Source organism: Balaenoptera physalus (genome assembly GCF_965194825.1).
Source record: "Balaenoptera physalus genome assembly, chromosome: 2".
In the NCBI taxonomy this organism is placed as follows: Eukaryota; Metazoa; Chordata; class Mammalia; order Artiodactyla; family Balaenopteridae; genus Balaenoptera; species Balaenoptera physalus.
Window position 1 is genome coordinate 126,239,871 of NC_138883.1, and position 13,847 is coordinate 126,253,717.

A 13,847-nucleotide genomic window follows, 5' to 3' on the forward strand; every position below is an offset into this window, starting at 1 on the left:
TCTGCAACTGAAATATTGAATGCCATCCCCTCAATCTGAGAAATTTTCATTAGGAATTACAGAGAGCAGAGTTCAATTCCCGGGTTCCATTTTATTTTGTTTTCAGATAAAGAAAACAAAATCCACAGAAGGCAAATAACTCGCTCCAGATTGCACAGCTAATGAATGAAAGAAACAGGGTTAGGATTCCACCCTGCCCAGCCCCACTCACCTTTACTCAAAGCACCCTCCTACCCCTTTGGGAGCTGGGACCCTCCAGGTTTGCAACTGTGTGCTTGGTGGGGAGTGGGGGTGCTAGGGAAGCAATGCCAGGCAGTCAGAAAAAAGGGGAGTGATCTGACAAGGACAGGGACAGCATGGCACATCTTTGTGTGGACTGAGTCCCAGGCAGAACCCAATCTCAATTTATTTCCAGGACCTAACTTATAAAATTAGACATGCCATGATTGGTCCTGAATATCTGTATTAATTCGCTAGAAGACATTTCAAAAAAATGGGTGAGAGTGAGGAGGTGGGAGATGGGAAAAGAAAGGTGGGTCTAAGCCTCTGGAACAAACTATAAGAACATGCATAAGAGCTGTCCTGATGGTAGTTCAGAGTGAACATGGAGATTTAAAATGGAATTAGAAATAAACAAATAAACCTTTTAATTTATTTGATTTTGTTTCAGAAGACTACAGGATGATCTTGACTTTGGAGCTGTGGATTTCAGCAGGGTAGGTTTATGGGACTACTCTGCAGAGTCAGTTACCCCAAGAGTCAGTTACCCCAAGAGTTTACTTTGTCTCCTTGTTTGTACATTCAACCACAAGCTATCAGAGGCAAGACGGACAAGTAGCAATCCAGCAACTTCTCAGCAGAACGTCTATACCTCACTTACAAGTAGGGTAGGGTCCTGAAATGGCCATGTGGTCCATCCTGGAGGACTATGGCTGCCATACAGCTGTCTGCCAAGGACATAGTAGTGAAAGAACTAAGAATTAAATGTTAGGGTCAACAGGGAAAGGACCAAGGCCCTGGATCAGAGTCCCTGGAGAGACAGAAGTGTCCTGAGCCAGCCAGGTCCGGGAATGCCCTAACTGAAGGGTCAACTACAGACTGAGCTGGCCGGAGAGGGTGCCTGCTGGCATCCCCTTCCCACTGGCCCAGGGTGGGTGCATTTTTTTTCCGATTGTTTCTACTTTATTAAATCTGGACCCCAAAGCTTCAATGCCATAATTGCTATATAAAAGCCCATCTGTATCTGAATAAACAATTTTCTATGAAATCAGTTTAGGTCACAATCAAATTTTTATCATTCCACATACTTCATTGACTGGTTCTGAACAATCTTTTCTTTTTTAAAATAATTAATTAATTAATTTTTGGGCTGCATTGGGTCTTTGTTGCTGCGTGCAGGCTTTCTCTAGTTGCAGCAAGCAGGGGCTACTCTTCGTTGCAGAGCATGGGATTTCTCATTGCGGTGGCTTCTCTTGTTGCAGAGCATGGGCTCCAGGCGCGTGGGCTTCAGTAGTTGTGGCTCGTGGGCTCCAGTAGTTGTGGCACGGGGGCTCAGTAGTTGTGGCTTGCGGGCTCTAGAGCACAGGCTCAGTAGTTGTGGTGCACGGGCTTAGTTGCTCCGCAGCATGTGGGATCTTCCCGGACCAGAGCTCGAACCCGTGTCCTTTGCATTGGCAGGTGGATTCTTAACCACTGCACCACCAGGGAAGTCCCTGGACAGTCCATCTTAATCCTGGATTTACAAGTGAAATTATTTTATTTGCATATCTATTGAGATGGTGCAGTGGACTAGGTGTTGTAGTAGAGTGTAGTAAGTTGTAGTAGAGTGTCAATGTCTAGTGCGCAAGTACCCTGAATAGAAAACTATGGTAAAATGTGACGATGCCTATGGTTGACAAATACAGAAGCAACAATGCAGCCATAGGAGTATGTATACTCATGTCGGCCAGGGCAACGAGGAAAGGCTTCTCGAAGACTGCTCAGTATCAGGATCACAGCCTGGCTGAGTCCTCTCATGCTAACCCAGGACTGCCAAATCACACTCTTGCTCATCTTCTGATCCCCTGCCTGCTCTGGAGAGAGCACCAATCAGAGCACTCCTGTCTGTGGGCACCTCGGCAGACCACTCCTTAGAGACCAAGGGACAGAGTGGTCAAGGGCTTGGAAGCTGGAGTCAGATGGATGGGGGCTGAATGCAGCCTCAGCCACTCACTGGCTGATGACCTCATGCAAACCCCTGGACTTCGTGGTCACTCTACTTCTTATTATAAAGCTCCAAGTGGATGTTCTCCTTGGATCTACCTGTTTCCATCCTCAGAGGTGCAGGTGAGTTAAGACTTCTGAGCCTGCAGGGTACAACACCAGGCCAGGCCTGGGGAAAATCCACAAAGGTCAAGGAGGGTGGGACCAATGGGAGGCTGTGGGGTAGCCCTCCGGCCACGTTCAGGTGATGGTCCTGTGAATCTCAGGCCTTTCACATCAAAAATCCTCGACACCGGCACCAAATACGTACTGTGTTTTTGTAGAAGAAGTACAGCACCATGTTGGCAAGTCGGGAATAGCACCAATGTCCATGAACGATTAAGAGCCTCTCAAGGTATCGGAATTTGGGCACCGCGAAGTCGCTGGCCATCACTGCCTTGAAAGGGAGAGAGTTCCCGTTACTGGTGCCGCTTCACTGCGCCTAAGGTCTGTCTCATCTCCCCCCAAATACAAGGCACAACATGGACGGAGAAATCCAGTCTGAGCTGGCTGTACCACCATCTCCCTGATGAACGCCTGCATTTAAGAAAAATCCAATCTCAACAACACTCTAGTTTAGGGATATTGCCCTAGAGGACTCATTTAAGATTTCAAATATATGTAATTGATGGATTTTTAGTTTTTGCTTTTTCTTTTCCATACATTTCTGCTTATCTTTGAGGGTTATTCCACACAAAAATGTTAAGTCTGCTTTCCAAATTTTATGGACTTCCTTAAATAACACCTGCAAAAGAGTAGGTGATGATGTTGTCCCATCTGTGCAACAGAATAACATCGTTATGCATGACAGAAAAGAATGAAGCCTTAGAATGTCTGCTTTCTGAACCCAAACACAAGGATCTGAAAGCAAATAGTGTCTTTACCCCTCTTCCTGTCAACATGTAGGAGTCAAGGGTTTTGTGCATCTTTTCTTCCTTCCTTCATTTATTCCATGATTCATCCTCTCAAAAATCATGTATTAAGACCCTCCAGTTGCCAGGCATAGACTTGGAGATAGACACCATCACACAGGGTCCCTGTCCTCAATGGAGTCAGTCTAAAAACTCAAAGGGTTGTTGTTAAACAGAGTTAAGGAGAGGCCTAGGGGGTCTTTGAGAAGCAGCCCCGACCCTTGAGAACTGCAGATAGACCCCTCCTTCCAGGCCCTACCTGCTTCTCCAGCCTTTGGCCACAACTTTCCACCTCCACACCCCAAACACACGGCTTGTTCCTCCGTCAAGGGAGCCTCCCCAACGCTCCCAGCTGGGTTAGAGCCTCCCGTCACATCCTCAACAGGGAAACTAGTGTTTCTCTTTCACAGCACTCACTACAATTATGACCCCTGGTGTAAGTTTAAAATACTTCTCTGTCTTCCCTCTCTGGTCTTTCTGAACATCCCGTGAGAGCCAGGACGGTAGATGTTGTGATCACCCTGCAGCCCTAGTTCCCAGTCAGTGCTTGGCCCATGGGGTACTCAACAAACATGGTTGAGCAGAAGACTCTACAAAGACTGAGCATCTCAGAGCTACAGAATCTCCTTGGTCCCCTCTGTCTCCCTTCCCTGGACACCCTTCCCACCTTGGCTGAGCTGGGGAGCTGCAATCACCCTCACTCTTCCTCAGGGATTCAGCTTGGACTCCTCGGGTCCCTGCAGCCACAGCGCCCCACACAGTGCATCTCCCAGAGAGCTCCGCACAATGTCCCTTTGCTTATCAGACTGACTAACATGCAAACAGGGCCACATTCCCCTGGGTAACCTGAGCCCTTAGAGTAGTAAGAAAAGGTGTCCAGTCTTACTGCCATCTTACATAATGTGCCCTCAAAAAAGAAGTATAGCTTTAAACAATACAGAAGCATCCAGTTACAACCCACGCAGAAGTCACGTCCACTCAAAGCCAAGTCTCAATAGGAGCCCTACAGCTTGGCTGATCCCCACACCTCTTTCATGGCTCGTAGACCCCTCCAGCTCCTGCCCCGAGGCCATGCAGTGGGGGCAGCTCACGCCCCTCCTCACCCACATGCTCAACCTTAGAGACTCTGAGACAAAGTGGATTCACTGGGTGCATTTCTCTGCATACATGGTTTACAAGCACTGCCCTGGGTAGCTTTTCACTCTAGGAAATGAATGCAAAGGAGGCAATGCTGAAAACATCAGAAGGAATTAACTATTTTGTTCATTCATTCAACAGATGTTTTTTGAGCTTCCCCCATGTACATGGCACCATGAAGAGGCAAGGATGAGTCCAAGCTGGGCTCTATTTTCAATTTCATGGAGGAAGAAAAATGTACAATAAGGTAACACAAGTCAGAGGAGGGGCAGGAGGAGAGTAAGAAGGTGCTGAGGATGCGCCCGAGATAGAGCGACCGTGCTTCTGGCTCAGGACTTTCCATCTTACTGCGATTTCAGTGTCAAGTGAGAAAATCAACAAGCCTGCACAAGCATGGCACATGAGTGCTCAATAGCTAATTACTGACTGAATGCATCAATGAGATCGACCAATGACCAAACAGTGACCAACATCCTGATTTTTAAAAGAAGACAACTGGATAGATTGTTCCTGAAAGTCTCCACCAAGTTAAAAAATACTGTGACTCAAAGTTAATCAAATGTCGGCAACTGTTATAATGTTACATCCAAAAGAAGTACATCTTTTTTCTTCTGGATTTTTTTTTTTTTTTTGATGTGGACCATTTTTTTTAAGTCTTTATTGAATTTGTTACAATATTGCTTCTGTTTTATGTTTTTGGTTTTTTTGGCCACAAGCCATGTGTGATCTTAGCTCCCCGACCAGGGATCAAACCCACACCCCCTGCATTGGAAGGTGAAATCTTAACCACTGGACCGTCAGGGAAGTCCCAAGAAGTACATTTTTAATGAACTCATTTGTTCATTGTCTGGATCACATGTCAGGAACCAACACAGTGGCAAATGAAAAATGCAGAAATAAATTTTCACATGAGCAAGGATGGCTGCACTCCATCTTTATAGTGACACCAGGATACAACAGTCCTACAGCAAAGTCCATTCTTCAAATGGTATCACTAATGTTCAGGAGCAGTAAAAAATGCCTTCGAGGGACGAACCATTGACAGCCAGAGGAAGGCGATGACTCACCGTGCCTCGCTCCATCCCACCTTTTCACAGAAATACACTTATAGACACATTCACTGCACGTGGCTTCATAAACATGAAGAGCCACCTGCCACCTGGTATCCTACCACTGGCTTAGAAGAAGGAGAGCACCAGTTGTACTGAAGTCCAACCCTTTAGCTCTGCGGCACAGAGCCCACAAGAAGGCCAGCACAGCTCACAGTGTGAGGACCCCTTGGTCACCCAGGACAGCCCCTTTGGTCTTTACCTGCATGCCCTCCTGGCCTGAGAGTCCCACGCCCACATCTGCCACCTGGATCATGCTGACGTCATTGGCTCCATCTCCTAGAAACAGCACGGGCAGGAAGAATCATTTGAGTTGAGATGCACAGAATCAAATCAGCTTGATGGATCATCATGGGGTCCCCGTGAGCTGGGTCCTGTGAAGGGTCCTGGGGAGGAGTGAGGAAGAGGCAGTGCAGAGTCTGCCTTGGGGGAGCCAAGTTATGCAGCCAGAAAGAGCCTAGTGGGAGGCTTGCACTCACCAGCCACACCAGGAGGTATTTCCAAAAGCGGTGGCCAGTGTGTCCCTTTCCAGTTAGTACACGTTCCAAGCTACTGGCTCATACACCAGTAGAGCCCTTCACGTGGCATCCAGCACAGGGAGAGATATGACCACCACCTTCATTGCTGTTTCCTGAGCCACTCCAGACTTTGTCACACGTCAGTCAAGGCTACTCCAATTCATACTCAGGTGAGTGGTTTTCTAAACTGAACGAAGGAGGTTAAACTCTGCCCAAACAAACTGTGGAGCTCTTTTTGCACACCAATGTCCAGCTAACTTGTTAGCTACCGTGCCCACCCTTGGGCTCTTTGAGCATGTGATAAAGGAAACCGTCTACTTATTCAGTCACAGAAAATGTGTAGGAATACAGGGTATAGGTCAGAGCTCTGGACACCTTTAGGGAAAGGCAAGCAGAGACTTAAAGTCATTGTCATTCAGTGATAGTGACCGTTCTTGGAACAGGGCAGCAGAAGGGCCCACATCACCGAGTACCTCCCAAATTTCAAATATGCAAAAAGTGTAGATACATAAAGTTGGAGGATCTCAGACCATGGCTATAGGACATCTCTCCCTTGTGATTCCTCTGTTCTTTATTGCACTGGGCCCAACAAGGGTGATGAGTCAATATTTGTCAAATTGAAATTCTGTAAAGCAATAACCTCTGCAACTTTTTCCAGAATGTCCCATTGAAAATGAGATATGTAGACAATGATGTTCTCTGGATTATTAACTGCTGGATGCCCAGGACTAGGTCATATCCATGCTTTAATTCATAGAAAGAAATGAACTAGAGTTGATTGGTCCTTACTTTCCCTTTCCCTTTTGAGATTCTATTTTGTTTTTTCTTTTCTTTCTAACCAGCCAAGCTTTACCTCCGTTTTCCTAAATGAATGCCACACATCAGTGATTCAGTGGCTGAGCAGGCACTGACCAGACAGTGAAAATGTGCTTTATCATTCAGGTCTTACACCAGCCCCACTGGGGGGCACTGTCCTCATGTTACACAGGAGCAAAATTATCGGTAAGGGTGCAGACCCAGCCTGCAGACTCCTCAGCTTCTCCCTCCAACACTTGCTCAGACAGCCCGAGCCCTAAAGGCCCCTCCAGGCACACGAGGGCAAAGGTGGTCCTGAGACAGCCTCCCTGAGGAGGGGCCACCCCCAGAAGAGCTGCCTGTCTTACCTCAGCCTGAACTAAGGGGCCACAGATGAACACACACTCACTCCCCTTAGCAGTTACCATGGCCCTGGGGATGTGTAGGGCCGTCTCCATGACGACCATGCTAAGGCCATCCCCCACGGACTGGGCTCAACCCCGGCCTCAACTATCCTGATGAGGTGTCCTGTATGACAGGGTGGCAATCCCTATGTCATCAAGGAGGGGCTGTCACAGACCTTTTGTAGAAAATACAGTAACTATTAGTGATTGGTGAGGATGCTTTATTTCAGAGCCAACTCTCACCCCGGTGTGCATTCTATATGCAGGGAAAACAAACTGTTTGATATCGGGGGATCCCGGGGATCATATCATCTCTTTTCCTGGGCTACCTGCAGTCTCTCCCATCCCTCACCAGCAGGTGGCGCTGTCAAGTCCCTGAACCTCACTGGAGGCCGGACCTGTATCAGACATGGGGACACTCCCCTGGGGGAGACAGGTGAGCACCGTGCAGCACGGAAGAGGAGCCGAGAAGGCTCTCCAGACCAACAGTCTGCAAGGAAAAACCACCATTAGATGCACAGTCCTTAAGGAAATGATGCAAAATTTAGCAACTATTCAAACCTTAGGAGGGATTGTTCAAATTAGATGCTTGTCTTGAAACAAAGTTCAGCAGACAAGAAGCGATGGGAATTCTGATCACCATGGAGTCCCTGGGTCGTGCAGCATGATGAAGCTTTGGACTCCAGGTGGCTCACGGCCATTAGAAGCACCTACAAAGGGCCTTCTTCCTAAGTTGGCCTGGGGTCGTGCTTAGTGTGCAGGGCTCCACCGTGGCCGAGGCTGCTGGACAGTAGTCTTCTGTCGCCCAGGAGACAGTAATAAGCTCCATCTTCTTCAACCACCATTGAATTACTGACTTCCTAATATGTAGCTATATCTGTTGCTAGTACATTTGGTGGCTTTCAAATCCAAGCTTTATATTTGGAACAGGCTGCCTGTTTCATTGTACCAGGTGTGATTTTATAAATAGAAAAAAGAGCAAGGAAGCGTTTTCCCATCCTATGGCATAGTGTGGAAGGGGCAGGAAATTCAAGATGCTTTGACAGGAAGCAGCTGCAGAGGTGGGGGCTGTTCGGCCTGGATACTTGCCTATGGCCAGAGTCATGGCCTTGAGCTTGCTCCTGACCAGCTTCACCACCATGCTCTTCTGCAGGGGAGTCGAGCGACAGCAAAGGACAGACCGGCACTGCTTAGCAAGGAAGAGGAATTTGTCCTCCAGGTTTCTCTCGAGGGCATAGGCCAGACTTCTCCCATCGATCACAAGGCTGGGGCTGGGGCCAGAGATGGCGGCTGCAGAGGGCGAGCAGAGGGGGGAGAAGCCCACGCTCACGCCGCCAGCGGTCTTCTCGGCGGCACTGTGGGGGCTCCTGGACTGCACATAGTGTAGGCACTGGTCCAGCAGGGCTGCACACGCCTCCTGAAATGGACACGAGAGGACGGTGCAGGTCACTCGGCCGCATCACAGACCAGGCTGCCCACACAACACATCTGAGAATCTCCAGGGACCCAGGCTGTAGGCTCTGCCCAGGAGGTGGCCCTCCTGAGCCTGGGAAGTTGGTAAAAGTGGATGACTTTCAACATGAAAGAATTTGAGTTGGTTTAGGGTTCCTATAAGACTCTACTTGATTCCATTATACTGTGTAGAGGTTAGGACAAAGCATTTTCACTTTGGGAGGCCTGGCCAGACAGGCTGAGCTGCCGGCTAGTTAGGCTATGGGAGCTTTCCAGGCACTTCCCCATGGTCCTCAGAGGCCCTTACTCAGCCCTTCTTGTTTCCTAGTGAGGTACCAACAAAAGCTTCTGTTGTGATTAACTCCGAATGAAGTGTAATCAGTGTCTCCCTAAGCTCAGGAAAATGAAGTTAAAAAAAAAGCCTCATTACTGAGGCTTTGAATTGGCAGTGCCCTTCCAAAGCTGTATCTGAGTTCCAGAAAGAATAGGGAAACTTCCTGGGGAACCTGCAAGGTCAGGGGACAGAGGCATAGGACGGAAAAGTATTTCCAAGAACGAACACACTCCAGGGAACTGAAGTGGTTCCTGGTCCTCCACGGATGGACAATGAGCCCCCAGGTTAGTGAGCAGCTTCCTACAATGCACTGTGGGAATCCAGGTGTGTCTGACAAGCACTTAACTGAGGACCTTTTACATCGAGGAAAATGAGTGAGACTGGAGAAAAGAAGACCAAGAAGACGCAGCTGTTGGCCTTGAGTGATGAGCAGGCAGTCGGACACACACACACACCCATGACCACAGCAAGTCACTGACCAGCATGTGCAAAGTGTCCCTGGATACAGGGAGGGGAAAACTTGCTTCCAGGCAGGGCTGGGAGTGGTGGTGACTGGGAAGGCCTCGCAGAGAATGCGGGACCTCATTGCAGGTATACCATGGATGCCCTGGTCCTAGCACAAGGCACTGACAAGGTAGGATGGAGCAAGCACGCCCTGCCTCCCCTACAGGTGCAGCTGTGGCACCTGGACAGATTCATAGAGCCACTTTGAGTACTCAGAGTAAACAGTAGCTGTCAGGCTGGGGAAGAAGACTGGCATTCTAAACACACTGAACCGCAAGGTTTCCACTGTCACTCTGGCAGGCCCTCACCGGGACCCAGGTGTCACGGAAGCTGGAGGTGGGCACCGAGGCAGGGACAGAGAAAGCTCCAGCTCTAGAAGCCCTCTACTTCTGGCTTGAGGAGCAGAAAAGAGAACTTCCAATGCTTAGAGAAAATGGAGGAAACCCCATTTTTATTTATTTTTTCCTCTATTCTCTTGAACCCAGCCCCAGGCAATTTTGCTCTGTGGGCAGCAGTAGGAACAACAGTGGTAGCACAGCCATCTGTTGCTGGGGACTCTGAGGGAGGTGGTCCTTCCTTCCTATCAGAGCAGCTGTGGCCCCAGGACAGCAAGGCAACGGCTGCCCTCCTTTCTGTCTGTCCTGCCACCACTTGGCCCTGAAAGTCGGTGCAGAAGTACAAAGCAGATCAAGGTAACTCAAACCCCAGCTTTCATGCCAGAGGGAGTCCCAGAGAATCAGAAAGTACTGGAAAAATTGTCAGGAGTGGGGAGCTTGGCAAAAATGTGAGACAGATTCTAACAGCTTGGCAAAGGCCAAACAAAACTGACATTGAAATCAACACCCCAAGGCTGTTCAGAGCCTGCAGGCTGCACCCAAGAGGACTGATATCCTGCCTTAAAAAAATCCACATTCTCCAAATTTAAAATGATCAGAGTGCCATTCAAAATACCCACAACATAACTCCAAATTTATCAGCATATAAAGAGGTAGGAAATTTTCAGTGCCTGTGGTAAAAGACAATCAAGCCAATGTCAAGATGACACACATACTGCAATTACCTGACAGACTCTGAAGCAGCCATTATAAAAGTGTTCCAAGAAGTAAGAAAAAATTCTAGAAATGAATAGAAAGGAAGTCTCAGCAAAAAACAGAAGATATAAAGAGGAATCAAATAAAAATTTTAGAACCCCCAAAACACATTAATGAAAATGAAAAGCTCACTGGATTCCACTTATGTGTCCATCATTGGATTACATAAGTAATTTACATAATTTCTCCGTGCTCAAGGAGGGGGATTATAACCCCCACACTCTCTGTGAGCTGTGCACAGTGACTTCCTTCCAGAGAGGACAGCGTGAGAATTAGTTTACGGGGGAGAAACCTGACAAAATTAACATCCACAGTGATACGTCATGTTGATAGAATGTGCTCTTGATATGATGCAATGAAATGATGAAAATGGCCCTTCGTCTGTGGTCTTCTTCCCCAAAACTCATAACTTTAATCATGAGAAAGATACCAGACAAATTCCCATGTAAAGACATTCTACGAATCACCTGAATGTATCTATCCTCAAAACTGTCAAGGTCATCAAAAATGAAGAAAGTCTGAGAAACTGTTATAGCCAGTAAGAGCCTAAGGAGACATGATGACTAAATGTAATGTGGATCCTGGGGACTACCCTGGTGGTGGTCCAGTGGTTAAGAATCCTCCTTCCAATGCAGGGGACGTGGGTTCGATCCCTGGTCGGAGAACTAACATCCCACATGCCGTGGGGCAACTAAGCCCGTGCACCACAACTACTGAGCCCGTGCGCTCTAGAGCTCACGCGACACAACTAGAGAGCCTGTGTGCCTCAACTACTGAGCCCATGCACTCTGGAGCCCACGTGCCACAACTAGAGAGCCTGCGTGCTGCCACTACTGAGCCTGCACACTCTAGAGCCCGAGCACCACAACCAGAGAGAAGCCTGTGTGCTGCAATGTAGAGCCCATGTGCTGCAACAAAAGATTCCACGTGCCGCAACGAAGATCCCACGTGCTGCAACTAAGACCCAACGCAGCCAAATAAATAAATTAATTTAAAGAAAATGTAATGTGGGTTCTCAATGAGATTCTGGAAAACAAAAAGGACATTAGGTAAAAATAAAGGCAATCCGAATATAGCACAGATTTTAGTAAGTAACTGTATATCAATATCATATTATAAATTGTAAAGATGTTAATAATAGGCAAAATTATGTATAGGTGAAACAGTACTATTCTTCACAATTTTTTTGTAAATCTAAAACCATTCTATATAAAAAGTTTATTTTTAAAAAACCACTAAATGGGCTCAATAGCAAAATGGAGATAACAGAAGAAAAAGTCAGTGATCTCAAAGACAGATCAAGAGAAATTATCCAACTTGAACAAGAGAGAAAAAAAAATTGAAAACTGAAGAGCACCTGCGGGACCCTTGAGAAAATAACAAAAGACCCAATATTCATGTCATCAGTCTTACAGAAGAAGAGGAGAAAGTGCAGTGCAGAAAAAGTATTTGATGAAATAATGGCTGAAAACTTACGAAATCTGGTGAAAGACATAACCCCACAGATTAAAGAATCTTAGCAAGTCCCAGATTATAAATCAAAAGAAATCCATGCCCAAACACACCGTAATGAAAGTGCTTAAAATTATAGACAAAGAAAAACATTGGAAAGCAGCCAGATATAAATGATTCATTAGCTATGGGGTAATAATGATTCAAATGACTGTTGATTTCTCACTAGGTACCACAGTGAAATAAAGACATTCTCTGATGAAGAAAAGCAAGAGCATTTGCCACCAGTGGACCTACTCTAAAACATAGATAAAGGAAGTTCTTCCTAGAGAAGTGAAATTGTGCCACAAGGAAACCTGAAATAACAGAAATGGAAGAAGGACAACAGAAATTGTAAATATAATTTAATTTATGTAAATATAATTTATTTTAACTAAATATAATGGACCATTCTTTTCCTCTTGATTTCTTTAAAATATGCTTTTAGATTGAAAGCAAAAAATATAATATCTGATGAGGATTTCAATTCATGCAGTTGTAATATATGACACCTTCAACGTTAGGGGGAAGAGTAAGGGGCACGTGGAGTGGTAAGATTTCTTCATTCCATTGATTCTAAGTAGACTGTGACAACTTAATTATGCATAGTGTAATCCTAGAAAATACACTAAAAAAGCTAAGTGATGGGGCCTTCCCTGCTGGCGCAGTGGTTGAGAATCTGCCTGCCAATGCAGGGGACATGGGTTCGAGCCCTGGTCTGGGAAGATCCCACATGCCGCAGAGCAACTAGGCCCGTGAGCCACAACTACTGAGCGTGCGCGTCTGGAGCTTGTGCTCCACAACAAGAGAAGCCACGATAGTGAGAGGCCCACGCACCACGATGAAGAGTGGCCCCCACTTGCCACAACTAGAGAAAGCCCTCGCACAGAAACGAAGACCCAACACAGCCAAAAATTAATTAATTAATTAATTAAAATACTTATTAAAAAAAAAGCTAAGTGATGTCAAAACATAAGAGACAAATTAAAATGAAATACTAAAAAATGTTCAAATAACCCAAAAGAAGGTAGAAAAAGGAATGGAGGAACAAAAAACAGAGAATAATAAGAAAACAAAAGATAAAATAGTAGACTTGAATCCAAACATATTGATAATTATAATAAATGTAAATGATCTAAGCATACCAATTAAAAGGGACTGTCTGAATGTATGAAAACATGATCTACCAAAAAAACCATAAACAAACAAAAAACCTCACCTCATTTCAAATGTAATGCTACAGGTAGATTAAAAACTAAAGGATCAAACAAGGTATGTCATGCAAACAGAAATCAAAATAGCTGGAGTAGCTATTTGGGGCCAGAGTAAATTATTTCAGGCTTTTCAGATCATTCAGTCTCTGTGGCAACTACTCAAAACTGCCATTATAGCATGAAAACAGCCAAAGATTGTATATAAAAACATGGGGAAGGCTGTGTTCAAATAAAACTCTACAGAAACAGGTGGTAGGTTGGATTTGACCTGTAGGCCACAGTTTGCTGACCCCTATTATAGAAAAATTGAACCGTACCATCTCTCAACTGGATCTAATTGATATACCAGCCAACAACACAGCAGAACACACATTCTTTTCATATGCATATGAACATTCACCAAGATAGATCATACCCTGGGTCATTAAAAAAAATTAATATGAAAGAATTAAAATCATAAAAAGCATATTCTATGACAATAATGGATAGAAATCAATAAAATAGGTTTAAAATAGAAATCAGTAACAGAAAGAAAATAGGAAAACTCCAAACACTTGGAAATTAAACAAAACACTGCCTATTTTAAGACATTTAAAAACCCACAGGACAGCATGGTTTGGTGAAGGGACAGACACACAGATCAATG

The 13,847-nt window shown here is 45.8% G+C and overlaps 1 protein-coding gene across 3 annotated transcripts in view; it reads right to left on the reverse strand.

Moving 5' to 3' along the window:
* The window catches only part of ATP10A (ATPase phospholipid transporting 10A (putative)), a 185,939-nt gene that overhangs the window by 13,965 nt on the left and 158,127 nt on the right, over positions 1-13,847 (reverse strand). For all 3 annotated transcript variants that reach the window (XM_082450197.1, XM_082450196.1, XM_082450195.1), the window contains exons 14-16: positions 8,205-8,532; positions 5,601-5,677; positions 2,513-2,638 (exon numbers count right to left, since the gene is read on the reverse strand). In XM_082450197.1, the coding sequence (XP_082306323.1) occupies positions 2,513-2,638; positions 5,601-5,677; positions 8,205-8,532 (531 nt within the window). The remainder of the gene's footprint in view (positions 1-2,512; positions 2,639-5,600; positions 5,678-8,204; positions 8,533-13,847) is intronic.